General features: G+C 39.8%; 1 protein-coding gene across 2 annotated transcripts in view; it reads left to right on the top strand.

The window, feature by feature from the left end:
* The first annotated feature begins 6520 nt into the window (after nucleotides 1-6520).
* The window catches only part of Gabra4 (gamma-aminobutyric acid type A receptor subunit alpha4), a 71495-nt gene continuing 51938 nt past the window's right edge, over nucleotides 6521-26077 (top strand). Inside the window, exons 1-6 of one of the 2 annotated variants that reach the window (XM_006979674.4) lie at nucleotides 6521-6739; nucleotides 7185-7303; nucleotides 20063-20130; nucleotides 21092-21312; nucleotides 21478-21560; nucleotides 24104-24247. In XM_006979674.4, coding sequence (XP_006979736.1) covers nucleotides 6654-6739; nucleotides 7185-7303; nucleotides 20063-20130; nucleotides 21092-21312; nucleotides 21478-21560; nucleotides 24104-24247 — 721 coding nt within the window. In that variant the 5' untranslated portion in view covers nucleotides 6521-6653. The remainder of the gene's footprint in view (nucleotides 6740-7184; nucleotides 7304-20062; nucleotides 20131-21091; nucleotides 21313-21477; nucleotides 21561-24103; nucleotides 24248-26077) is intronic. The other variant, XM_042257500.2, reaches the window with a different exon arrangement.

Genomic DNA, 26077 nt, shown 5'->3' with positions numbered 1-26077 from the left:
CCTGAGTTCCTACGAGCTTGGTTCAGTTGTCTTTGTAGATTTCCCTATCATGATCTTGATCCCCCCTCCCCCGCCCTGCTCATTTAATTCCTCTTCCCTCTCTTCAACTGACTCCTGGAGCTCAGCCTGGTGCATGGCTGTGGATCTCTGCATCTGCTTCCATCAGTTACTGGATGAAGGCTCTATGATGACAGTTAAGGTATTCATCTGATTACCAGGGAAGGCCAGTTCAGACATCCTCACCACTATTGCTAGTAGTCTAATCCGGGGTTACCCTTCTGGAATCCTGGGAATTTCCCTAGTACCAGGTTTCTCTCTAACCCCATAATGTCTCCCTCTATCAAGATATCTCTTTCACTGCTCTCCCACCCTGTCCCTCCCCTAGCTTGACTATCTTTATTAATTTTAATTGAATATTTTGCTGAAAGTATTTTTCTGCCTTTTATTTTGTGTATGTTATGGAAAATATCTCTAAGTAGATAGATGGATGAATAGGATATTATTTTCATCATTTTAAGTGCTACAGAAATATAATCTTTGTGTGTTCAAAATGTGGCCCCCAGTGTTGTGAGAGTGACAGAACCTTTAAAGATGAATGCCTACTCCAAGACACAGGTTATTTGAGGCATTGTCTTTCAAAGATATTAAAGTGTTCTTGTAGGAACCTGGTTAACTCCTATGATAGGGTGGTGAAAAAAATAGAGCAAGTCTGACTTGTCCTCAGTTTGCTTTGGCTTCCTGTCTCAACACCTGACTGCCCCTCTCATAAGCTCCTACCAGGATACCATTCACCATGTTGTGATGTAGCTAGCAGGATCCTCACAAGAGCCAAGGCCATGCTACCTGGATTTTAAGCCTCCGAAACTATGAGCTGCATAACCCAGCCTCAGGTATTTTGGTATAGCTAGATTATAGCTGAGACGATGTGTTATGTCATAGCTCCCCGTGTCTACTACAATATCTGTTCCTCATTCCCGTCTCCATTAAATACTGATTCGTCTACAATTTTCTACTATTAACTATTAAAAACACTCTGCATGCTTCTTTATGAATACACTGGGGTATGTTAATAGTCTGTAAAGTAGACATGAGATTTCTTAATACAAGACACAGCACTGTATTTGTTATATAGCCACTTGAGAACAACTTAATTTTTTCCCAGTATCTGTGGATGATGCTTAAATTTTTTTTCTGCTGCCACTTTACATTGAGTTATACACAACTTAATTATTGGTTTCTTCATAAACTTGGACATATACATCTATACCATGGGAATTTACTAACACAATTAAGAGAATATTTATTCTAACAGTACTCACAATTACGACTTTGGAGGGTACTTCTGTGGTGGTTTTAATTAGTATGTCCTCCATATCCTCTAGCATTTGAACACTTGGCTCACAGTTGGTGGTGTTTGGGATGTTTAGGAGGAAGTATATCATTGGAGGTAGGTTTAAGAGTCCAGAGACATGCCATTTTCAGTTTTTTTTTAAATATCTCTCTGCTTCCTACTTGAGGTTCAATAGGTGATCTCTCAACTTCCGGCTCTACCTGCCAAGTCTCTGCTTTGCCCTCATGGACTCTAAGCTCCTGGAATCATAGTACAGATAAACTCAATCTTCTGTAAGTGGCCCTGGTTTTAGAAAAGTAACCAATACAACTTCTAAACTTACTATGAACCCATTTAATTACTCAAGATCTAATATAATAATTGTTCCCTGTTATTAACCATTTACTAACTATTGCAGACTATCTGGTGACTCTCCTGCTAAGTTCACTGGCCTTGAAAATGTATTCTTCCTATTCCCCAGAAAACACTGAATTTTCAAATACACCAAAAGTTTATATTGGAAATAGAGCATTTGTTACTAAGTTATTGTGGAATTTTAGAGGCCATTAAGTACAAAAGCAATGATTCAGTGCCAAACTCAATTGTAGATAAATATACAATATATTTAATAATTTAAAATCCCTAAAAAATGTTGACTTTGTAAATTTCATGTACAGATGTTATTCGGGTAAAATACAAACATTGCTCAAATTTTATTTTTTTCAAATATTTACACTAAAACAGTTAAGTTTGTGACACATACAGCGCAAAAATAGTTCCTTAGACAATAGTATCCACTGATATCATGAAATTCTTATAAGTGTAGTCTCTGTCAATGTCCATGGATTAGGGGAAAGTTATATGTTGTAGCTGACACTTGTGGTATTGTGTTTCCCAAAATATTGTATACTCTAATAAATTTATCTGGGGTCAGAGAACAGACAGCCACTAGATACAAAGGCTAGAAAATGGTGGCACTCACACCTTTAATCCTAGCATTCCAGAGATAGAAATCCCTCTGGATCTCTGTGAGTTCAAGGCCACATTGGAAATAACCAAGCATGGTGACACGCGCCTTTAATCCCAGGGAGTGGTGGTAGAAAGCAAAAAGATATATAAGGCGTGAGGACCAGAAACTAGAAGATTTTGGATGGTTAAGCATTCAGGCTTTTGAGCAGTAATTCAGCTGAGACCCATTCCGGATAAGGACTCAGAGGCCTCCAGTCTGAGGAGACAAGACCAGCTGAGGATCTGGCGAGGTGAGATAGCTGTGGCTTGTTCTGTCTCTCTGACCTTCCAGTATTCACCCCAATAACCGGCCTCGGGTTTGATTTTATTAATAAGAACTTTTAAGATTAGCCGGGCGGTGGTGGCGCACGCCTTTAATCCCAGCACTCGGGAGGCAGAGCCAGGTGGATCTCTGTGAGTTCGAGGCCAGCCTGGACTACCAAGGGAGTCCCAGGAAAGGCGCAAAGCTACACAGAGAAACCCTGTCTCGAAAAACCAAAAAAAAAAAAAAAAAAAAAAAAAGATTCATGCTACATCTGGTGCCCAACGTTCGTGTTACGAATTCATGAAAAAGCTGTTTGCCTGTGGCCTTGTGAGCCCCAGCCGGTAGGATTTGCTGAAGGAGACAGAGGCAGGAGGATCCCGAATTTGAGGCTGGCCTAGGAGGCTTGGGAGAAGATTTGGCCTGGACTGAGCCACAAACAGTGGTGGGACCATGGAAGCAGTGGCTACTGCTCCATGTTGCCAGCTCCTTCTCATCGTGTTGGTGACTGCGGTGATGCTGCTACCTGGGACAAAGGGTTTACTGCTGCTGGTTCAGAGAAGAATTGCCAGGACCATCGCGTTACAAGAAAGCATTAGCAAAGGTCAGTTTGGAAAAGTTTGGCAAGAAAAATGGTGGGGAGAAATTGCTGTGAAGATTTTCTGTTCTAGGGAAGAATGTTCATGGTTCCGAGAGACAGACATTTATCAGACTATGATTGCTCCAAACCACAGAGGAGGCAAAAAAAAAAAAAAAAAAAAGTCTGCAGGAAACCATGACCATGCCTAACAGTGACTTTGAAATCTTCAAAAAGATGACAGGATCCTACAACAATGATTCCACATGGACTATGATAAAGCCATTAAGCCGATTAACACCATGGAAAAATCTACTTTGGACTACAAACTGATCAGAACAATTTCGAGAGGACTAGTTGAGATGATCCAGCCTGACAGACTACTCAAACAAGGACTTGAAACAAGCCCTGAACTTTCCTTTTATGCAGAAACTGGACAAATGATACAGGACTTGACAATTAACCTAATTTTTTTCTTTTCAAGATTCCCTAAAGATATCTTCACCCCTAGAAAGCAAAAAGAAAAAGAGAATATAGATATGAGATAGATCATCAAATCTACTCTGAGAAAAAAGATAAAGAAATAATAGGATAAATAGGTGGATCATTGAATCTACACTGAAGAAAAGGGGGAAGATATAAAAATGACAAAAGGTAGACTACTGAATCTTTTATGAAAAGAAAAAAGAGAAAATATGGATAAGATAAGATAAAAAGGGAGATTATGGAACCTACTTTTAAAAAGGAACTACTTGTTTTAAATAAGATAAGTAATGAAAATGTTTTGGTCTGAGTTTATCAGATGTTACTGGACTGGACATTGTTAATATATATAATGGAGTTTTTATCTGAATCTGTCAAATGTTAATGGACTAGACATTGTTAATGTAATCTTGACTGTATATTGCATATACTTATTGAAGATAGTTTTTCTTGTATTAGTTATAAGCTTCTTTAATTTTAGACAAAAAGAGAGGAAATGTGGTGGTATTGTGTTCCCCAAAATATTGTGTACTCTAATAAATTTATCTGGGGTCAGAGAACAGAACAGCCACTAGATACAAAGGCTAGAAAATGGTGGCACTCACACCTTTAATCCTAGCATTCCAGAGATAGAAATCCCTCTGGATCTCTGTGAGTTCAAGGCCACATTGGAAATAGCCAAGCATGGTGACACATGCCTTTAATCCCAGAAAGCCAGCCTTTAATCCCAGGGAGTGGTGGTAGAAAGCAAAAAGATATATAAGGCGTGAGGACCAGAAACTAGAAGCATTGGGCTGGTTAAGCATTGGGCTGGTTAAGCATTCAAGCTTTTGAGCAGTAATTCAGCTGAGACCCATTCCGGATGAGGACTCAGAAGCCTCCAGTCTGAGGAGACAAGACCGGCTGAGGAAACGGCAAGGTGAGATAGCTGTGGCTTGTTCTGTCTCTCTGACCTTCCAGCATTGACCCCAATAACCGGCCTCGGGTTTGATTTTATTAATAAGAACTTTTAAGATTCATGCTACAGACACTGTATGTTGATGCAATCATATGGAAATCACTAGGAATTGGATCACCGTGTGATATAGCAGTCATAGTGCTGGTCAATAGATAATATAGTAATAACACAGTCTTCTATGAGCATTGTATTTGTTATATACAATGTGTGTGTGTGTGTGTGTGTGTGTGTGTGTGTGTGTGTGTGTGTGTGTAATGCTTTCATGGCATGCTTCCAGTATACAGGCATTACAGGCATTCTTCTATTGTCCTAAAAGAAAGAGGTTACATTTCACCAGAATTAGTAAGATAGATCTCCAACTAAGGGAGTATCTGATTTATTTCTCCAATCATATTTACTGATAGTCTGTGTACCCTGTGCTGTATGTAACAAGAGATAAACGCAGAGGGATGACAAACACCCAGGAGGAGAATGTCAGAGATGGAATGATGGGAGTCTAACAAATTCCACAAGGCAGCAATTCAGAATGCACACCCCCATGGGAGCTCATAACTCTTCACTCTACACTATTTGCTTTCCTTTGGAAAGAAAAAATAATAATATTAAGAGATTCAATTAATTAAGAAAAAAACCCAAAACGCTTTTCTAATTTTTCCATATGCTAGCAGCCCACCAGTCATAAAAATTTGAACAAGTCAGCAACTCTAAACAGAACAGAGCAGTGTCTGGTTCCAAGGACCCAACATTATGGGAATTACTTATGCCATTGACACCAATCATGTGGAATAGTCATGGGCATCATATTAATGTAAAAAACATCCCCCCTCAACTAATAATTATTGTTTTTTATAGGCCTGTTTGAAATATTTATCTTTATTTCATAAAGCATTAAAGGTATCCTGCTTAAGGTTCTCTCTCAAGTTGTGAAGGAAACAACCCCTTCCCTCCCTGGTCTATCTCTCTCTCTCCCTCCCACCCTCTTTCCTCCATCTTTCCACCCATCTCTCTCTCTCTCTCTCTCTCTCTCTCTCTCTCTCTCTCTCTCTCTCTCTCTCTCTCTCTCTCTCTCTCTCTCTCTCTCTCTCTCTCCTGCCTAGCCACCTTTGCCTCCTTCACAAAGCTGTCAACTTCTGGAATTCAATCAATTCCATTCTGAAAGAGAAGGTTCCACGAAGTCGCAGGTCTCTATCCCCATGGCTCCTGGGTGGAGTGGGCATGAGTGTGTGTAGAGTGGAATGGGGCAAAGTAAGAAAACCTGTTCTCTTTAGAGCAAGATCTTGACAGATGCCTTGGCTGTGTTCTCCAATAACTTCCCAACAGTTTGGCAGGAGTCCACCCAGGTTACTAGGAAGAATCTCTCCTTCCCTTACTCACTAGGCAGCCCGGTGTCCTGGCCCTTGAAGGCGAGGTCCCAATGGCTGTTGTACTCCACACAGGGTTCACCTCTCTCCCTCCCTACCTCCCACCGCCACGCCCCGCAAACCCTGTCATCCCGCCCTTTCTCTCCACCTACATCCTCCACAGTGGGCACAGACAAGTCCTCATACAACCTATGAGAAAGGAGCTTATTTGTTTCCAGCCAAAACCCTGGTGAAAGGAAAGGGATTAGGGAGGGAAGCCCGCCCGGTCCTGTGACAAGGGACCCACTTGGGGTTATGGCATCGCTGACCTGGAGCAGGGACCTACGACCGTGGGTCGCGTCCCCTGAGTTACAGGTTGGAACAAACTTGCCTAGCTTCGCGTGGCAGGAGCTCCCAAGTTCACGGGTGAGCAGGGCGTGCAGGAGCGACAAGGTGCGGCGCTGAGCCCAGGCTCCGCTCGAACTGGGCGAGGGAGGGGGCGGGCGCGCAGGTCCCGCCTCCCCTGGCCGCGTGCACACACACGCCCACCGCGGCTGGGCTGGCGGAGCGCGGGCGAGTGTGAGCGCGAGTGTGCGCACGCCGCGGGAGCCACTCTGCCCTCTCCTCGCACCCTGCACAGGGCATCTCGAGAGCCTGGAAACGTGAACAGGCTTAAAGTATGGCATGTTGCGAAGATGGTTTCTGTCCAGAAGGTACCCGCGATCGCGCTGTGCTCCGGGGTCAGCCTTGCCCTCCTGCACTTCCTGTGCCTGGCGGCTTGGTGAGTTCGGGGGGTGGGTAGGTGGGTGGGTGGGAGGATGTCGTAGGGTAGGGGTGCATGGGAAAGGTGGACAAGTGCCCAGATCCACAGCACCGCTCTGGCCACTCATCCTTCCCTTAGCGAAGCAGATCTTCCCGTCTTCAGTGTCATATGGGCTGAAGCCAAGCTTTGACGAGTGGACTCAGAAAGCACTGGGCAGTCGGGTGCAGGAAGCGCGGGTGCTGGGGTACATGCTACCTGAGGGTACTTGCAGTCTGGGGGTGCGTGCTGCCTACGGGTGCGCTTTTTCTGACCATTTTGGATGTGGTTCTCTACATCCCAACCCCCAACCCTCCTTTAGCTTAAGGCCAGAGACTCTTTCCCTAGAAGGCAACCCTTTTTCCACCTGTTCTCAGATTCATTCTTAAAATAGTCTTTTCCACCCCCGTTATTTTTGCACTTGCAGTTTAAACGAATCCCCAGGACAGAACTCAAAGGACGAGAAATTGTGCCCGGAAAATTTTACCCGTATCCTGGACAGTTTGCTGGATGGTTATGACAACAGGCTGCGTCCTGGATTTGGGGGTACGGAATGTTTCCAAACACGCAAGTGTGCTCTGTGTGTCCGTCTCTGGTCTGCTTGTCTATTTGTGGAAATATCATTAGGTACGCCTCACGTGCAAAAATGAAAACCAGTCATTCTCTCGAGCGCCTCCCCCCCCCTTCTCTCTTCCTCTCCTCAGTGAGACCTATGACAAGAAGACCGCCTCCACCCGTACTTTCCCATCTCCCCGCCCCCTCAGGAGCTTGGCCTCCCCCACACTAATTACCTCCTGAGACCTGACTGCAGGGTGGGGGAGACTGGGAATTCAAAAATGAACTCAGAGCTGCTGCACTGTGGCTGCCTGGCTTCCCTGAGCCTGAGCATGGAGTTTGTTTCCTTGGATCTGTCACTCTGCGCAGGTACATTGTTGCACCAGAGGCAGCTGGCCTCAGGTCTGCTGTCCTCCCACGTGTCCCTCCCTCTGCCAAAGGTTCACCCTGAGTTCCACCTGGGACAGGAATCTAGGGCACGAAGCTGAAGTTGGCTGCTCTGCAGGGGGACCCAGTCCTTTCCTACTCTGTTCTTACTCTCTTGGGGTGCCGGTCTTTCACATATCTCCTGGAATGCTTGAGAAGTGTTTAGCTTTATTTCCTCCTCCAATCAGTATCTGCAAAGTGCGTAATAGAGAGAGACATCCACAGCACTTTGTTTTTCTCTTAACATATTTCCTTTGTATTTTCAATAGGCATCTCTATGGCAAGCGTGGTTCTAAGCACTGGGTGCACCGAAATAAGGTAGAATTCACCTCAGACAGCCCAGCAATCCAGTTCATCCGGGAAAAGTGACTTGCTAAGATCCTGCTTGGCTTGGCTCACCTTTCCGAATGCAAAGTCCCTCTCTTTCTACTGTAAATGAGTTAAACAAGATGGCCTCAGATGTAAAGTAGCCAGCATTCTTGCCATGATAGGAATGGTAACAATAACATTTCAACTACAGCTGCATTTTATAGACATTATTCTTAACTCTCACAGCAACTCCAAGAAGCTGTTGATATCCCCATCAGACAGATTTGGAAAGTTGGGCTGACTCAAGTTGAGTTTATAGATTTGAATCCAGGTGGCATTTTGTATTTACAGGACAAAGCCGGTAGATTGGGGTGATGCCCTACACTGAGTGGTGTGATGAGTAAAAGGTGAACTTAAAGCATGGAGGGGAGGCGGTGCTCTCTGCCTTCCATTGAGGCTGTGGAGGAGGGAAAGAGTGGGAGATGAGATAAAATAGATCCTGGAGTGGAGAACACATGGGATATGAGGTAGAAGGACTGTGGACCGAGTGAGAAAGAATTCTGGGATAAAGTGGACTTGGATAGAATAGGGAGATGAGTCTCTGGAGGACAAGGAAAACCAGGGCACTAAAGGCAAGGAGGATTTGATGGAACACATAGCACATTAGTGATCTGGTCTCCTACATTCCAATCCATTTCTTTTCTGGATTTAATGGCATACATTCTGTGAAGGAGTGAGAGGATTCCTTTGGTGTCTGCATATTGACAGTGAGTGGTAAAGGTAGATGGGAACGATGGAAGTTTCTCCTGCTTTTTTTCCCCACCTGGTCTCTCCAGGTATAGGATGTTGTGCCAACACTACCTTCACCTTCATGCAAATCTGAAAAGAGGTTTCATTAGAGAAGTGAATCATTTGTCAACGTATGAGCTCTCATAAGTGATGAGGACATTATCATTTTAGGTCAAAAATAGTTTTGCAGAGAATGCTCTAGGTGATGTGATACCACTTGAAACTGTATTATGTCAATAAAAGAGGCTTTATCTTCCCAGAAGGGTTTTAAACTTCACATTTCAAATATAAAAGCAAGGAAAATAGAACTCACATGTAGTTTAAATATTCATAAATGAAAGCACAATTTATAGCTGGATTTATATGACTTTATTAGTAAGTGTTGAAAGTAAAAATATGTTCTCTTGGCTGTAAGACAACTTAAAAGAAAAAGAAAGGAACCTGCTGTTACAGGAGCATTTTTACCATGTACTCTCTCCCATAACACTCTGTAGACCATAACAAGAATGCTAGATTTGGGTCAACTAAAATGCTGCCAACCATCTTAAGGCTCACTTGCCATTGCTGAGTGATCTGCATCACTCACCTGGCTCTTTTTTTTAAAAAAAACTTTGTGGGGCAGGGTTGTAGTTATCCTACATTGAGAGTTAGCAGGTAATTAATTAACAATGAAATTACCACAAAGCTCTTTATTAGGGATGTTTTTCACTCTGCTCACGCGTACTTGTGGTCAGATGATTGACTTTTCAGAACTGGGCCATTCTCTGTAAACATGTAGTATTCCAAATGTGACAGAAGGTTGGTCATTATCACTTGCAGTATGTGGATTATCTGTTTACATGAAATTTTAATTGTGAATAAATAAAAACATTACTGTTATCACGTAACTCTATATGCCACAACTTTCATCTCTTCTATGACATGACATTTTATACTTTGGGGAAAGTTTGGCATTTTAAAAATAAGATGAAAACCATTCATATTTTGACCAAGGTACACTGTAAATATGGATTGACTTCCTGCTTCCTTTAATCCCATTTCTGCTCTTTGTGGGACATTTACTTTTTATCTGTTTATACAACTTAGCTCTGTTCCATTTAAAATAAAGCTAAAAGCAAAGATGTGAATTGAAATTGGATGGTTTGTGACTACTCAGTAGGCCAGGCAGAGGTTGAAATAGATTTGGAAACCAAATTATATATTTTTAACTCCGCAGCACAGCTTGCCGTGGGGAGATAAAGGGAGCTGAAATGGTTCTCTTCTCTTCATCCCTCCAGGAACTCCTCTCTCTTGTCTCCACATTCTCCCACTGGGGAAGGAAAGGGGAAAGGTAAGAAGAGCAGGGCAGTTGAGAGAAGCTGGAATGGACTTCTGAAGGGCAGGAGTCTTTCATCTTCTCATGAGTCAGTTCCTAGCATGCTGACGCAGTTGTTCCTACTTCGAAGTGGCACCACATTGACTTTGTCACAAAGGAAGTAGAAAGTCATTCCTTCTGTCTCTTGTCCACTTTGAACACAGATGTATGGCTTTAAAAGACTAAATAGCTGGCTATGGGAAGACAGTTTAGGAATCCTGTCCCTCCCCATTTTTTACTGATCTAAAGGACACATACCAGTCTGGGGGCACATGATCTCAAATAATCAATACTTTAATATAGGTGTCTGCTTTACATCCTCTTCCATAACCTTTCTGATATGGAAACTGAAGCCTATCATCAGTTTTGCAAGACTATTCACTAGTGTAGTAGAACTTCATATTACTGGTGTTCTTTGTGGTCTTAAAAATATTTTAATGTATAATACTTAATAAGATTATTATAGAAACAGAGATGTTCAGGGCAGGCATCACCCCTCCGCTAGAGAAGAGGCTGAGAGAAGTTCTATTGAATTGTCCAAAATAACTAAAACTAATAAGTGACAAAGTCACAACTCATACCACATCTTCAAATCTTTAGTCAGACAGCTAATGGATATGTCCAGTTCTGAGGCTTCCTTGCATAATACTGTGCATTAAGAGTCAGGTTGTCCTGAACATGTCTTGTTACTTGATTAAGGATAAATAAGTAGTTATAACACCCAAAAGAGAAAAATAAGAACTTTTTGTCAATAATTTTAATAATATTTAAAATGGAGAGGAAAACATGAAAACTCATATTTATTTAGGTGAACATGGTGTATTTCTTGGACAGTGATGTTTTCAGATGCTCTATATCTTAGTCTGAAAGTTCCTGTGTCATGTGCTAGCTTTATTAATTGAATGCATTGAATGCCAAATTGTAATTAATAATCATTGATCAAATGGATATTTCAAATAGAGAAACAGAGAGATAAAACTTCATTTCCAGCATCATTCACTTATTCATTTGTTATACCAGTGTGCAAATACAGTGCTGTGTAGGAGTAATGCAGTGTTGTGTAAAAGGAGTAATATGTAGTCCTTAAGACAGGATTTGGAACCAAAATTAGCCCCTCATTGAATTTACCTCTAAGCAATATAAAGAGATAAGAGGAGCAAAGATAAAATAAGTAAATGATAATACTGGAGGACAATTTAGTAGCATCAAGAGAGAAAATGAAATGGGAGAGGAGTCTAGTCTTCATAGACATGATGGCCAAGAAAGCCAAGTTGACAGCAAAGGGTGCCTGGAGGGAAGGGGTAAGAGAAAAGTTATTGTGGGGCAAGCAAACCACCAAGAAAACTAAACCAACTCAACAAACAAACAAAGGAAGTAAAAGGTGAAAAAGTGGACACTAGATTGGTATGATTTTAAGAATGAAAAGATTTCTGGTATGCTTCTTGTTTGAAAGTAGAGCCAGGGATATTAGAGTATTGGGTTAGGATGGTAAGCAGAAGCCAGGTTATGAAAGGTCTTTCTATAAAAGGGCCTGAATGAATCTCTGAGTAAACTTGGATGTCACTGGAGTTCTTTAGTAAGGCATTAACTTACCATGACCTAGGCTGTGAAAGGACTTGTCTGGTTGATAGGTAAAGAATGGCTTAGAAACAGAGGAAAACATGAGGCATATGGTGAAGCTTTTTGTGTTTTGAGGTTTTATTGTTATTGTCGTCATATGTAGATGGCTGCATGGAATGAAGTAGATATAGGAAGGATGGACGTAAATGGACAAAGAAGATATTTTGGGGGATTTTAATCCAACAAAAATGATGATCTATTTAATATGAATGATCAAGGAAAGTAAAAATAGCTCCATGGTTTCTATTCGGAGAAACTGAACAAGTCTAGTGCTTCAAGTAATGGGGGAGTGTCCAAGTTTTCCTCCCGTGCTCACTTGCTAGTAGAAGAGGCAGGAAATGAAGCCACAAAACAAGTGAACTGTTCAGTGTGCAGAGTGTCTGCTGTCAGTGAACATAAAGCATGGGGGACATGGCTTTAACTAAGCAGTTGGGGAGGGCTTGTTGATAAAGGGATACCTGAATATTGATCATAGAGGGATAAGAGCATAAAGCACAGTTTTCTGGTGAGCAGGAAATCTAGGTGCAATTCTGTGAAGGTTGGAAGTTTGGTCCGGTGCAGCACAGATGAAACTGCTAAGGAAGAAGGGGCAATAACAAAAGAGGTTGTATAAAGCTTTGTAAGCATGCTCGTAGACTTTGCTATTATTCTAAGTTAGACCAGACAAGACTAGAGGGGATAGTATCAGGGGCATATGCTGGATTAATGAACTTTTTAAAAGGTTCACTAGGACTGTTGTGTTAAGAACAGAAAGAAGCAGAGATGATTTGGAGTTTTTCCACATTCAATCAGGCAAGGGATGATTAACACTTTGTCCAAGCAAGTGGCAGAAGAATCTGTCAGTTTCTTAGATTTGGCTGTCTTCTGCCTATATTTTTTTTAGGATGAAGGATGACAGGTATAATGCAAGGTTTGTGAGAAATGGAAGAAAGGAGGCTGAGTAAAGTTTTGACTTAAATGTCTAAAAGTAACACAATCATCAGGGTGAGAGTAGAAGCCATGTAGAGGCATGGGTGAATGATTTGCATGTGTAGTCAATAAATTCACGGTTTCTAAATATTAAATAGAGAGGAGCCTGGAATTTATGGGTAGTGGCATGTCAACACACATGGTATTTGAAGTCTTAAGGCCAAAGAGATTCCAGGCAGGGAAAAGGTGCAAATAGGCATGGAAAGGGGAAGAGTCAATTATCCCCAGGAAGTCTGAGCAAGAGTTCAGACCAAGGAAGAGAGAAAGAGAGAAGGGGAGGTTTATGTGGAGGCATTTGTACAAATGGATAGAGAAATGGAAGAGGTAGAATCAAGTAACCATTTTTTGAAATAATCCTATTCATAGTTATTGTTGGCAAAAGACATGCTCACTTTGAGAATGCAGGCTAAATATTTAATGTAAGCTATTGGTGTGTCTCATGAGATAGAACTTTGTTTTAAAGATCAGGGACAAAACAGTTTTAAAAGTTAGTGAGAACAATAGAATTGCTAGCGGGGAGCTCATGGTACAAACAAAAATTTCAGTGAATCAGAATACAGCAGAGGATGGAGGGTACAGGAAGGAAGATTTGGAGCAGTGTGTACTGATTTTTCTAGAAATTTAAATATGGAAAGGATATTTTTAAGTAATGTGGAAATACACATTTGGAATATATGAAAATAAATATTTTTAAGATTAGAAATGTCATAAATTGTTTGTGTACTATTGGTAATGACTGAGTGCAATATAGATACATATTGCAATGGAGAGAAGGAGTGTATGGAAGAAAGATCACTTTACTCAAGTTTATAAGAAAACAGACATCTTGTGCTTTCAGATATTTAAATTTTCTTAGGAATAATGATGTACAAGTGCATTTGGTATGTCCTGAAACAGACCATGTTAAATATAGATAATAGGGTATTAGTAAATTGTTGTGGTTTGGGGTAAAGTTTCAGCCGGACTTCAGATTTTATATAAAAACATTTTAGCTTATATTTGTATATCATTAACTATTACTGTTTTATATTTTATGCCTTTTTGAATGTATTTGTTTTAAGGCTCCCTGAGTGCATGTGATGATGTTTGGTTAGTAATACATTTCCACTATAACCACATATAACCTTTCATCTATGCATTCATTTATTTATTAAAATATAATAACTATAGCAATGAACCCACATCCAGCCCAAAGAGCAGACCCTAATATGAACTTGCAGTGTGTTACACATTTCTTCAGTCTTATCCTCCTATTTATTCTCTCCCCTCCCTATCAGTCCATTGTTTTATTCCACAGATAGTCTCTAATGGGTATTTAGGTGATTCTCATTTTTAAAGAATTAAAAACATTTAATTGTCTTTAACTGCTGTACATCAACTTTTGCTATGCTTTCAACTTAATGATACATTGTTAAGAGGCATTCTTTTTGTTGCATAGTGCTATTGATTCTTCATTTGCTTGTTATGCGATGTTCGCATTGCATAAGAACCGGCTCTTTCGTCTGCTCTGTTGGCAGTAGGTTTTTTTTGCTTGTTTCCCAGATTGTATTGCTGTGAATATTCTGGCCCAAATTTCCTGCTGTAAATGTGCAAGAGTTTCTTTTGCATATATATCAAGGAGTGGATTTTTCTGGATCTTAGTGTAAGTAGGAGTTCAGCTTGAAGAGATAATGCCAAACTGTTTTTCCATGGTGAGTTTACAAAATTAAACTCCCTTTTACAATGAGCATAAATTCTGGATCTGTATATACTTTAGCGGCAGGAAAGTGTGTGTGTGTGTGTGTGTGTGTGTGTGTGTGTGTGTGTGTGTGTGTGTTCATGGTAATGTTTGAGATGGCATTTTATTTTGAGAGTATTTTAATATTTATTGTTTCCATCGTGTTCTAATATTACTGAATGTCTTTTAAAGTCTTTATTGACTGCAAGATTTTTATTTGATAAATTTCTTGTTTTATTCATACTGTATTGAGATTTTTGCCTCTGTTATTGAAGACTTTTACTGTTTATGAAGTAAGAGAATGTTGATAGAAGAATCATGAAATGTAGAAGGCAGTAATTTTCAATGTCTTCTAAGGCAAAGAAGCTTCTAGAACTCTGATCTATTTCCTGCTTTGTTGATGAAATCAGAGGGTATCTGTTGTCTTTGTTTAATATCCAGTAAATGTAGTAGTTCTATATCTTGCTGATTCTAAGCAAAATTGGAAATTTCTTTATAAATTTCCCTGAGGATTATGTGTTGTTGCTGTTGTTTTATGACTATGTTCTTGAAGTCTCTTTAGTTCTGGATTCCACTGGCACTTTGTAAGATGTAGGTTTGTGTGTAATATGAGTAGCTGGAGAGCAGGAATGTTTCCTAAGGAGAGTATCTGGGGAGACAAATTGGAGAGCTATGATTGACTAGTCTTTAGATCAGTCAAATGGGTTTTTATTTTATGATATGACAGCAAATCATATACTATCATTGGAGTTGATATCCTGTAACCAGGTCTTTGACTGTTGAATAAACAGTGGAGGATTATCTGATACTTTCTTAACTGCCTTTCCAGCAAGTTAATTAGATAGGACCATTTCCCTGAACTTAATATTAACAGTCCTGTGTGGCTGATTGTTGATGGAGATCACTCTCTTTGCCTGACAGACTCTCAGAGTCAAAAGTGTCACCTCATAGAAAGATTTTTAAAATAACATTTTAAAAATTCCCCATTACCGAAGAAGTAGAATTTTTGTTTTAAAAAAGTGTCTTTGATGCACCCCAAATATATCTACAGTTACGGGAAAAAAATCTTTCCAAGCTCAAATTGTCTAGTTTCTATGCAATTATGCACTTTGCAAGGTTGATTTGAACATCCTAAACAGTAGCATTAGAGGAAGTATCTCTAAGAATTATTCTTAATTGCATAGCTACCATTATTCATTGACAAATGATTTACCAGGGACCTATTGCATTTCTGGTGGCAGATTAGTTCTACGGGAGAATACAAATATAAATCATACAGTTTCTGCTTTAATTCGGAAATATTTTTAGCTTAACTCATGTAGCACTTAAGTCTCACATTTGAAAAATTGTGAGAAGCATTGAAAAATCATGATTGATGATATTAGAAACACAGGGAAACAATTTTTAGCACCTCATATTTACAAAGCACTGTGCTACTTTGGGACTTGAAAGGGACTGAAATTTCATCTCAACTGCTAATGATGAAAACACAGATTCAAGTAGTCTGAAGGAAGACACAAAGGGCCACAAGAACAGAATTTAGAACCCATTGTTGAGCAAAGAGAATGTAGGCATAGCTGGATGCATAATCAAGATAGTGTCATAAAGTTCCACGTTTAGCTAAATGGCAACTGGTTAATCATTTTATGACATAATGTAATGTAGTGAAACTAGAACACATCTTGGAGGCCGAGAAGAAGAGTTAGAATTCTGCCTTAGCCTCTGTGAACCCAGTTTCCAGATATATAAAGTTCTCATCATAGTGATAACAGCACCTTCTAAGGGTGTGATGAAGATGAAATGTCACATGGAATGAATGTAGCATCTTGCCAGGCATAAAACTAGAACTTAAATATATAATAATAATTTTTTTGCACATAGTACCTTTGTTCAAAAATCCATTCCCTATAAGCTACTGTACACAATACTTGCTACTTGGTATGTCCACTTTCTATTCGCATTCCCTACTCTGGTCCCATCAGCTTGAGTAGGCTAATGACCTCTTATTAGACCCTTTCTGTACATTGCCTCCTATAACTTATTCCCATACACCAAAAGGATGTATGATTTTTTTTTTAAAAATGTACAATTCAATTGTATATCTCCTTATTTCAAGCCTTTGATGATCTGTCAGTATTTATGGGGTACAAGTCAAACCCCTCACTGCAGCCTACATTCATGTCAGAGCTAAACTTAATATCCAAAAAAAGGGGGGGGCAGAATATAAGGAAAATGCTATCTTATAAGCTCATTTTTAGAGGGCTGTCTTAAAGTACTATGGACTAGTAGCTTAAACAGCAGAGATGATTTTTTTTCACAACTCTGTAGGCATCAAAGCATCAGTAAGCTTGGTTTGTTGGCCTAGAGAAGGCATCTCTTCTGTGTCTGCATGTAGTTTCTCTTAGTGCGTGTCTGTGTTCTGATCTCTTTTTGTAAAGCCATCAATCACTCATATTGGATTAAGTACTATTAAAAAATCTCATTTTAATGCAATTACATTTTTAGAACATTCTCTCTAAAAATAATCATTAGGACTTCAACATGTGAATGTGAGGGGAGTATAACTTAGTCCAAGGAAATCTTTTCCACTTCTGGGCCATCCCTTGTCATTCTGTCCTATTGCTTGTAGTTTCAACTGTGTTTAACGGCAGCATGTGTTATAAATCTGTTACTCAAAAGATGCTGTTGGAAAAAAATGGGCTCAGGAGTAGGTGGATGCTCTCTGTCATGGTACCTTGGTTTTATTTCTCTTTGTGGCTTCAATTTCTTCTCAGTATCCTCCTTTGCTTTGTCCCACTGGTCTCTTTTCTTGTCCTTGAAAACAGTAAGACCTATTCCCAGTGTCATCCTTTTCACTTGCTGTGTTCCAGCATTTCCAGTTCATATATATATGCTCGGGACTAGTTTGAAAGTCTACGCTTTGAAGGAGCGGTTCTGAACACAACCCTGAAATGGTTCTCACAGCCTCTTCTTTTCTCACCTGCCTCCATCCTAAAATAACAGCTGCCTGTCACTTCATTTGTTTCTTTTCTGCTTATTCTCTGATTCTCCCAGTAGCATGGTGACTTTTTGAGGCAGGGAACTCCTCTAGAACCTGGCATGTAGCTGGCGCTCATGCAAATATTGATTGAATGGATGTCCTAAAAAAAAATCCCTTTACTAGTCAGGTGCATTTAGATTCTCACTCAGTCTTAAACTACAGTTTAATCTTACAAGCAAATGCCAGATAATGTCACACACAGAGACTGAAATTATAATTCCGAACATAGAGCAGTATTTTAGAACTACTGCAAAGGTAGTAGACTTTTATTATCATGGGATGATTACAGCCACAGAATAAGCATAAGTTCACACAGTTTACAATGCATTAGGAAGGGGAAAAAAAAAACATTGTTCCCAATCTTTTCCTGCATGCCCCCTCCATGCTCACTCACGTGGCCCACCTATGGTGTCAGTATTTCATAGGAACCTATTGTCAATACAGTATAGAAAACAGCTTGAGTGGATGTTCGTAAACAACAGTAAACTGGACAGTCTTTTTTTTTTTTTTGAACTTTCTAGAGAATTTCAAATCATCAGGTCCAACCTTGTTCCTTCTAAGTCTGCAGATCTGAAGGTTTGTCCACCACAAGCTGTGCATCACCAGCCTGCCCAGCTGATTCTCCTATAACATTTGAGAAACACGACATTAAACCTATCTTCCAAATAATGTTTGCTTTGCTAAGAATCTGACAAAATAGCTCATTTGTCAGGACACTGTCAACCTTAGTTGTTCATATGAGCTCATCTCCCCTAGCGCTCACTTGTAAAGACAGCATTTCTGCTTTCTGATACCTTTGCAATTGTTGCTAAAGAAATAACAGTGGTTCCAAGCCAATTTGAATAAAAGTGCCGTCTCCTAGGGTTCAAAAAGTTAGCAATTACTTGCTTCCTAGATTACCTATTTCTGTACTAATTTGGTTTTAATGAGCTTATTATTACCATTTGTTGTTGTTGATTCTAGTTTCTCATTCAAACCAAAACTTAATTAACTTCTACCCTTTCAAAGAGGCACATTTTAAGTAGTATAAAAATAAAAGCATGTGCTATAATTTTGTTCTTATTATACTTCCAAAACTTATGTTTCTTAGGATACTTATTCCATAAATAATTTCTCATTCTCTCCCTCATTCTTTCTGTCTTTGTGTGGCCTCGTCTTCAGCCTGTAGAGGGAGAAATGTTTAGATTCATTTTCTTGAGACTGAATTCAGACATACAGTCTTAAGTGATACCAATTGCACTTTGCCATTTTTTGTCATAAATCTAGTTTCCCAATCTGTATCCAAGTGATATTCTATTTTAATAGTAGATGCTATAGTATTCAGCTGTAGAGTATGTAGCCTCCAGCCATGCAGCATTATAAAGCATCATTTGAGGAAACAGTCAGTGTTCAAGAGGGTAACAACTTTTATATTTTTATGGGTGGTAAAATGCTGACTTATCTATAAAATCTACTGTTGCAACTGAACACATTATGAACACGTTCTGTCCTTGGAAAGTGATTTACAGCTAACAGATTTAATACTTGTTAAAACTGTTGCATTTGAAGATATATTACTGGATTAAAGTTTGTACAACTAGAAAGGATTATGAGTTAAATCTGAACTACAAAAAATCCCAGGTTTAAAGCATATTGATAAACCTGGAGAGTGGTGGTATTTTTTTTTTGTCTGTTTTCTGTGTCAGCAATATTGGCCTCGTGCCCCTCACTTTTCTTGTGGGTTAAACATGCACATACTTACTCATGATCAAGACTTATTTAGATGGTGGAGAATCTCAGTAGCAACTGAGGGAAACTGTTATGGAAGGAGCTTTTGCATGAGGGAGCCTCTGTGCTCAGCATGCCGTTTGATTGCTATAAAAATTCTGTGAGACAGGTGTGGGTGCTGCAATCAAGTGGTTAAGTAACTTGCTGAAGATCTCACAGCCAAAGGGTGGTGCGGGATGAATGGCTGTAGCTGACAGAAGACCTTGTCTTGGATCCCAATCACCAATGGATGGTGTGCCTGTTGTTAAAGGTGACAGTCATCATTTTGGAAGTTATTTATTTACAAGCATCCTCGACTCCACAAAGAGTCACTCCTTGCAGCTTTGGTCCTCTTCACTCCCACATCTTGCTGTTTCTTCTACTGAACAGCTCACTTCTTTTCAGAGGCCAATCAGATGATTGACTCCTTAAAAAAAAAAAAAAATCACTAAGGCTAAAAGCTTGTGTGTGTGCACTGCCTGTTATCACAGTCCCCAGGGATGATGTATCTTGGTAGAAGTAATAGGGTGTCTATTTGCCTGTTGAGCAAACACCACTTTTCTTTCTCTTGTTTTTTACTTTCAACTTGATTTGGATGCACTTGAAACTGAACTTTACACTTTTTTTTTTGTTTTGAGAGATTCATTATGTCACTGAAAAGTCAAGATGCATGTAGAAACATGACATTTCATATCGGTATTTGTTTATGAATTATCTAATCCTCCAAGGCTATAATGTTGGTAATTATTTTTTCACACCTATTTACTTCATACTTGCTAGGTCCTGTTACAGAAGTGAAAACTGACATATATGTCACCAGCTTTGGACCCGTTTCTGATGTCGAAATGGTAGGTATCCGAGAAACGTTGGAGGTTTGAAGAAAATAAGCCGGAAAAGAGTCAATCAATATTTATTGTATTGTCAACCACACAAAGCCAATGCTTGATTAGGCTTAAAAGTCTCCAAAGAGCAAGATATTCCATCTGCATCCCAGAGCTATCATTTTTAGTATTTACTGACTTCTTGCACTGCTTCCACAGCAAGGCCGTCTATGGAAACTGCCGAGGAGAAGAGAATGAGATATCATCAGTAGTTTTGAAGTGAATTAATTGTGTACACGATATTCCATTTCTAACAGCCCTTTGTTTCCTCACTGGCTCAGTTGCTTCCTTTTCGTCCTCTGATTCTATCCTTCCTTCCCATGCTTAAAGAGAACAAGAGGGCCAACATTTGTCAGGAAGTCGACATCCCTTCAACTATGCTCTCTTATATTAAATATACTTAGTAAACATAATGACCAGTCCACTTTACTTTTTTCTCGACCTGAGACTCCTTATGGTTTGAAGCCCTGGATTCTTTAGGTAATTTTTAATACACTTTTGAAAGCAAAATTTGTCTTTTTTTTTTAAATTAGCTTCATCTTAAAGAAATGCCTGGAATTTTACGATCAATTATGTAGTGAAACCTGTTACGCATTAACTGAGTTTTGCTCTCTTCACTAAAGTAATGTACAGCCCAAATTACCTGGTGTTGGCAGCTTTTGTTTAATTACAGTAATTAGTCCTCGGTGGCTAACGTATGTGGTGATTTACTTCTTATGAATGCAGAAGCTGAAGAGACCAAGATGGACATTACAGTGCATATTTGCTCTGAATTTTTTTGTACTGGTGGTTTACAATCATCTCTGCTGCTATTAATTTCCACTGGGGTAGTCTTTTATGATTGGGAGAGGTTAGAATTTATTGCCTTCTTCATATGTATGTATGTCGTCACCTGTGACTTGACTATGTCACAAACCACCTTCCCTAGGAATATACAATGGATGTGTTCTTCAGACAGACGTGGATTGACAAAAGACTAAAATATGATGGCCCCATTGAAATTTTGAGGTTGAACAATATGATGGTCACCAAAGTTTGGACCCCTGATACTTTCTTCAGGAATGGAAAGAAATCTGTCTCACATAACATGACAGCTCCCAATAAGCTTTTTAGAATTATGAGAAATGGCACTATTTTATACACAATGAGGTAATGGATTTTTCTTTCATTTTTTAAAGTTCCTTATCCACTTTTCTCTCCCACACTACCCTCGTCTTTCCCCTCCTCCTTGCTTTCTATCTCTCCATTTTAGGAATTTGTAATACTAATCTAAAAAGAGGTTAATTTTATCTACTTGCATTTTTTCCATGATAGACTCACCATAAGTGCGGAGTGTCCCATGAGACTAGTGGATTTTCCTATGGATGGTCATGCCTGCCCTTTGAAATTTGGGAGTTGTAAGTTACATTAAAAGTATTGTTCAAATTTCTGATTATCTTCTTCAAGCTCATAGTTATGTATTTGTGCAATTTTAATTATCCAGCATCCAAACCCTTAATCTGTGAGGGAAAAAAATGTGCAAGTTTTAGGAAACTATTAATTTCTGAAATATAAGTGATACCTCAAACAAAGTCCTATTTTTACAGATGGCTATAGAAGACTGAGTCATAACTAATAAGTTCATGGGTGCTTACCAAACTACAGGATTCAGGAACAGTTTGTGCCAGAGGTGTAGCATAGAAAGTGCGTTGTGAAGGGGGTATGATTTAATAGTTATAGCTGCAAATAAAATCCTTTAAAGGTGACTTGGGGAAAGGTAAGGGAAAGTTTTATACTTTCCCGAAATAAACTGAGTTAAAATTTCATGGGTAGCTGTTAGTGATCGCAGCTCAATTTCCACAAAGTTCTAGCTGAGGTGGCATGTGAGAAAATTTAGTGGCCGATATACTGTTGACTGCATTAAGAAGTGCGATTCCATCTGAAAGCTAGGGAAGGTTTTGGAAGTTTTCACAAAGGGACATGGCCTCTTCTGACATCTTTTTCTGTGGCGATGGGCTGAAGAGAGGCTGGAGGGGAAGCGCAGGGGAGCTGGGGTATGCTGTTTTCGTGCAATCGAAGATGGCAGTTGGTTAGAATGGCGTGGCACAAAAGGAGCAAACGCGACGTAGACGTGTTTGGAAAATCTAGTAAAGACGGAGGCAAGAGGAATGCATGAGTGGGTAGTAAAGAGGACGAGGCTTCTTTCCTCAAGCTCCTTCCTCTGGGATGGCAACAAAATGTGATTGCTCTCGTAAGGTCTGCTTCCAACATTCGATTCAATCAGAACCTACCAAAAATAGATGCTGGCTTTTACTATTGCCTCAGCCTCTTCGTTTCACTGATTGTGAAACCGGTGCCTGCTGTTTCCCTTGCTCATTGCTTGACTTAATGAGAATCGGCAGTCACCACTCTTTTTATAACCCTAGTAATCACAATGCTCAGTGGGCTGACTTGAGACTAGAGAAAGTCATTTGCTCCCTGACCAGTGATTTAATAAAGACGAGATAAAAACAGAAGAACGCACAGAGAGGGTGGTCTTACTGGGCCAGAATTAAAATTACATTTTTTTCCTGTAATGATTTGAATTTTTTAAAAGATAGTTCCCATCTGAAAAAGTCTTCTGCTCCCAAGACCTCTCTAGTTCTCCCTTGAAGTATTCTTCCAGTGACTAGAGCCAACTTGCTGCTATCTCAGGCTTCATATGTCAATAAGGACTCACATTTTAGAAAGAATTTTGGTTTACCTATACCATACCAGCAAGCAGTTTCTGCTGAGTAAATTAATTCTTAATAAGTTTTTTTTTTGGGGGGGGGGAAGAAAACCACTGTTTAATTATGCTTACAATAAGAGGAACACGAAAGACAATGCAAGAAAAAGATTGATCTATTAACGGACGGTATCCAAGAGATGATTCCTGAAGTAAAAAAAAAAATCATAGATAAGAATATATTATGCAAGTGTTTAAATATATAACACTGTGAATACATTTCCAGAGATAAATGCTGACGTGAAGCTGTGTCTTGTTGGATGATAACTCAAGCCTCATAGTGTGTTTTCCAAGGTCATCTGTAAGGAAAACCTCTTTGGATATGAACTCTTTTAGTGGGATTAAACAAGTTCACCAGGGACCTCCTGCATTCCAGCCATTTTAGGGATGTTTGTAGGGGAGGATGACACATAATTCATTCCGGTTCCTTTGAACTTATTTGTGCATGAGCCAAGCTATCTGTTCTGGGTAGAGTGGTAAGCGAGCAGCTGGTCTCCATTTGCACGGAACAAGGAATAACTGAAAATGTACTCCAATTGCCACTGGGGAGGATTCTTTGAAGATAGAAGGGCAAGTGTCCTAATTGCAAGATTCTAAAGGCACTGGGACTGGCTGTGCAATTTCCTAGGGAGCTTTGCAGCCAGCCTAGTCAGAACCCTGCAGAATGGTTTCCAAACGGCATGGGCATTGGCCAGAGGCAAAGGCTAGGGCAGGTGACCCCTAGAGAGCTCCATCACAAGGAGAATTTGTTTCCGTTTGTTTGTGTTACCAGAGGCAGCATCTGGTACACAGCTAGATGGCAGAGCTCTATGGGATTGTTCAAATAAGGATAGACAAGAAGTGAAAGAATTAGGAGTCTCGCAACTGTTTAGGAGGTTTAGACTATCTGCTTCTCAAGCTACCCGCCTTGTTGGAATGGCAATGTGACCGCCTGCACTGATACTAATGGAACTTGGTTGTTGTTACAGCTTTATTCTTCACTGCATTCCATCTTTCAACATAAAATAATAAAACTTATCATTTGTTTAGTATATTAATTTTTCTAATTACAAATGTGTTTGAGAATGACATAATGAGTATTGTTTTCCCTTTGTTGTTGTTGTTGCTGTTGAACATTCATCACAATAAGTGTTGATTTTTAAGATTGGCAAAGGAGGAGACCTGACTGTAAGCACACTCTCTGCTCTTATCCAGATGCTTATCCCAAGAGTGAGATGATCTATACCTGGACCAAAGGCCCCGAGAAGTCAGTGGAGGTGCCAAAGGAATCTTCTAGCTTAGTTCAGTATGACCTAATTGGGCAGACTGTATCAAGTGAAACTATCAAATCTATTACAGGTGAGAGTGTATACACACATATTCTCTCTCCCTTTCCCTCCCCCCTCTCTCCCTCTCTCTCTTTCTCTCTGTGTATTCTTTTTGTTCATACGTGTGTGTGTGTGTGTGTGTGTGTGTGTGTGTGTGTGTGTGTGTGTGTAGGCGTATATGTGGGGATATGGGAGTGTATATGTATGTGACCAGTCAAAGGGGGTCATTCCTCAGGGTCCTATTTTTTGGTCTTTCACTGTCCTGGAGCTTGATGGGAAAGCTAGGAGTCAGGTCCCTTACCCTCAGGACCCCCCAATCTCTGCTTCCCACTCTCCTGAGATTACAAGCCTAGGCTATCTCATCATGCTTTTTTTATGTGGCTTCAACTTAGGTCTTTATGCTTTTATGGCAAGAACTTTGCCAACTGAGATATCTCCCCTGCTCCCTCCTAGTGAGAGTTTTAACCTCAAAAGTCAGTGTGCTACTTGGCATCAGTAATGAGGTTTTGTCCTATCCCTTTCGTTGAAATCTTCAGTGTTTTCAGGGGAAATATTTTTTCCCCATAAGTAGAGCTGATATATTTATAATCTTATTTGGGTTTAAAATAAATTCTTAGGCCAGGGGGCAGTGGCACAGGTCTTCAATTTCAGCACTTGGGAGGCAGAGCCAGGTGGATCTCTATGAGTTCAAGGCCAGTCTGGTCTACAGAGCGAGATCCAGGACAGGCACCAAAACTACACAGAGAAACCCTGTCTCAAAAAACCAAAAATAAATAAATAAATAAATAAATAGATCCTGAGTTGGTGAAACAAGAGAAATGAATAGACTTTTCTTACATAGAAACAAAAGCCAATACTTAAATATATTAAAATCATTTTCAACAAAATATGAGGAAAAAGTCTGGCTCTGATTTTGTGGTACTTTTCAATTTTTTTTTTAATATTACTCAATTTTATGGTGTCATTTCCACTCTTTGTTCCAAAACAAAAGCAAAATCAAAAGCATGCTTGCAAAGTTTATTTAGAGTACACGTAAAATTTTCATACAAGCAGATGGCTATTACTAGTGGTTCTTGGAAAACAGGACCCCAAGAAAGACACGGGGATCACCCAATGACGGAGAAATGGATGAGATCTACATGAACAGCCTGGACATGAGTGGGAGCAATGAAGGGCGAGGGTCGAGGGAAAGAGAGCGGGAGATCCCACCTGGATCAAGAACAGAGAGGGAGAACAAGGAATAGGAGACCATGGTAAATGAAGACCACATGAGAAAAGGAAGAAACAAAGTGCTAAAGAGGCCCACAGAAATCCACAAAGATACCCCCACAAAAGACTGCTGGATTTTCAAATATGAAGAGAAATAATCTTAAGATTTAGCTTCTAATGTGAAAATTGGCTACTTATAGGTTGAACCAATAATGGTGTTTTTTCATACATGTTTTTACCAGGAATAATTAATGATAGTTAATGTGTTTATACTGCTATACCAAAATATCACAAACTTAGTCTTAATAGAAAGATCAGACCTGTTTTTCAGGCCTAGCATCTGGAAATATCAAAGATAGGGTGCCAGCAGACTTAATGTTTGCTGAGAGCTTATTTTCTGGTCCAGGGAAGAGTCCTGTCTCCAAGAAACTTCGAACTGGGAGGTGTACAGGGAAGGATTACCAAGTTAGAGTGTTTGATACAAATGCTAATGCTGCCTTGAGTACTCCTCCCTCATATGCTAATCACCCATCAAAGACCAGTTAGTAATATTACCACATTGGAGGGTAGGTTTCAACATGTGATTTCCTACCCCTGTTTTTGATACAGAATCTCACACAGACTAGGATGGCATGAAACTTACTATGTAGCC

This window comes from Peromyscus maniculatus, chromosome 10 (genome assembly GCF_049852395.1).
Source record: "Peromyscus maniculatus bairdii isolate BWxNUB_F1_BW_parent chromosome 10, HU_Pman_BW_mat_3.1, whole genome shotgun sequence".
In the NCBI taxonomy this organism is placed as follows: domain Eukaryota; kingdom Metazoa; phylum Chordata; class Mammalia; order Rodentia; family Cricetidae; genus Peromyscus; species Peromyscus maniculatus.
This window is presented reverse-complemented; position numbering and strand designations above follow the sequence as displayed.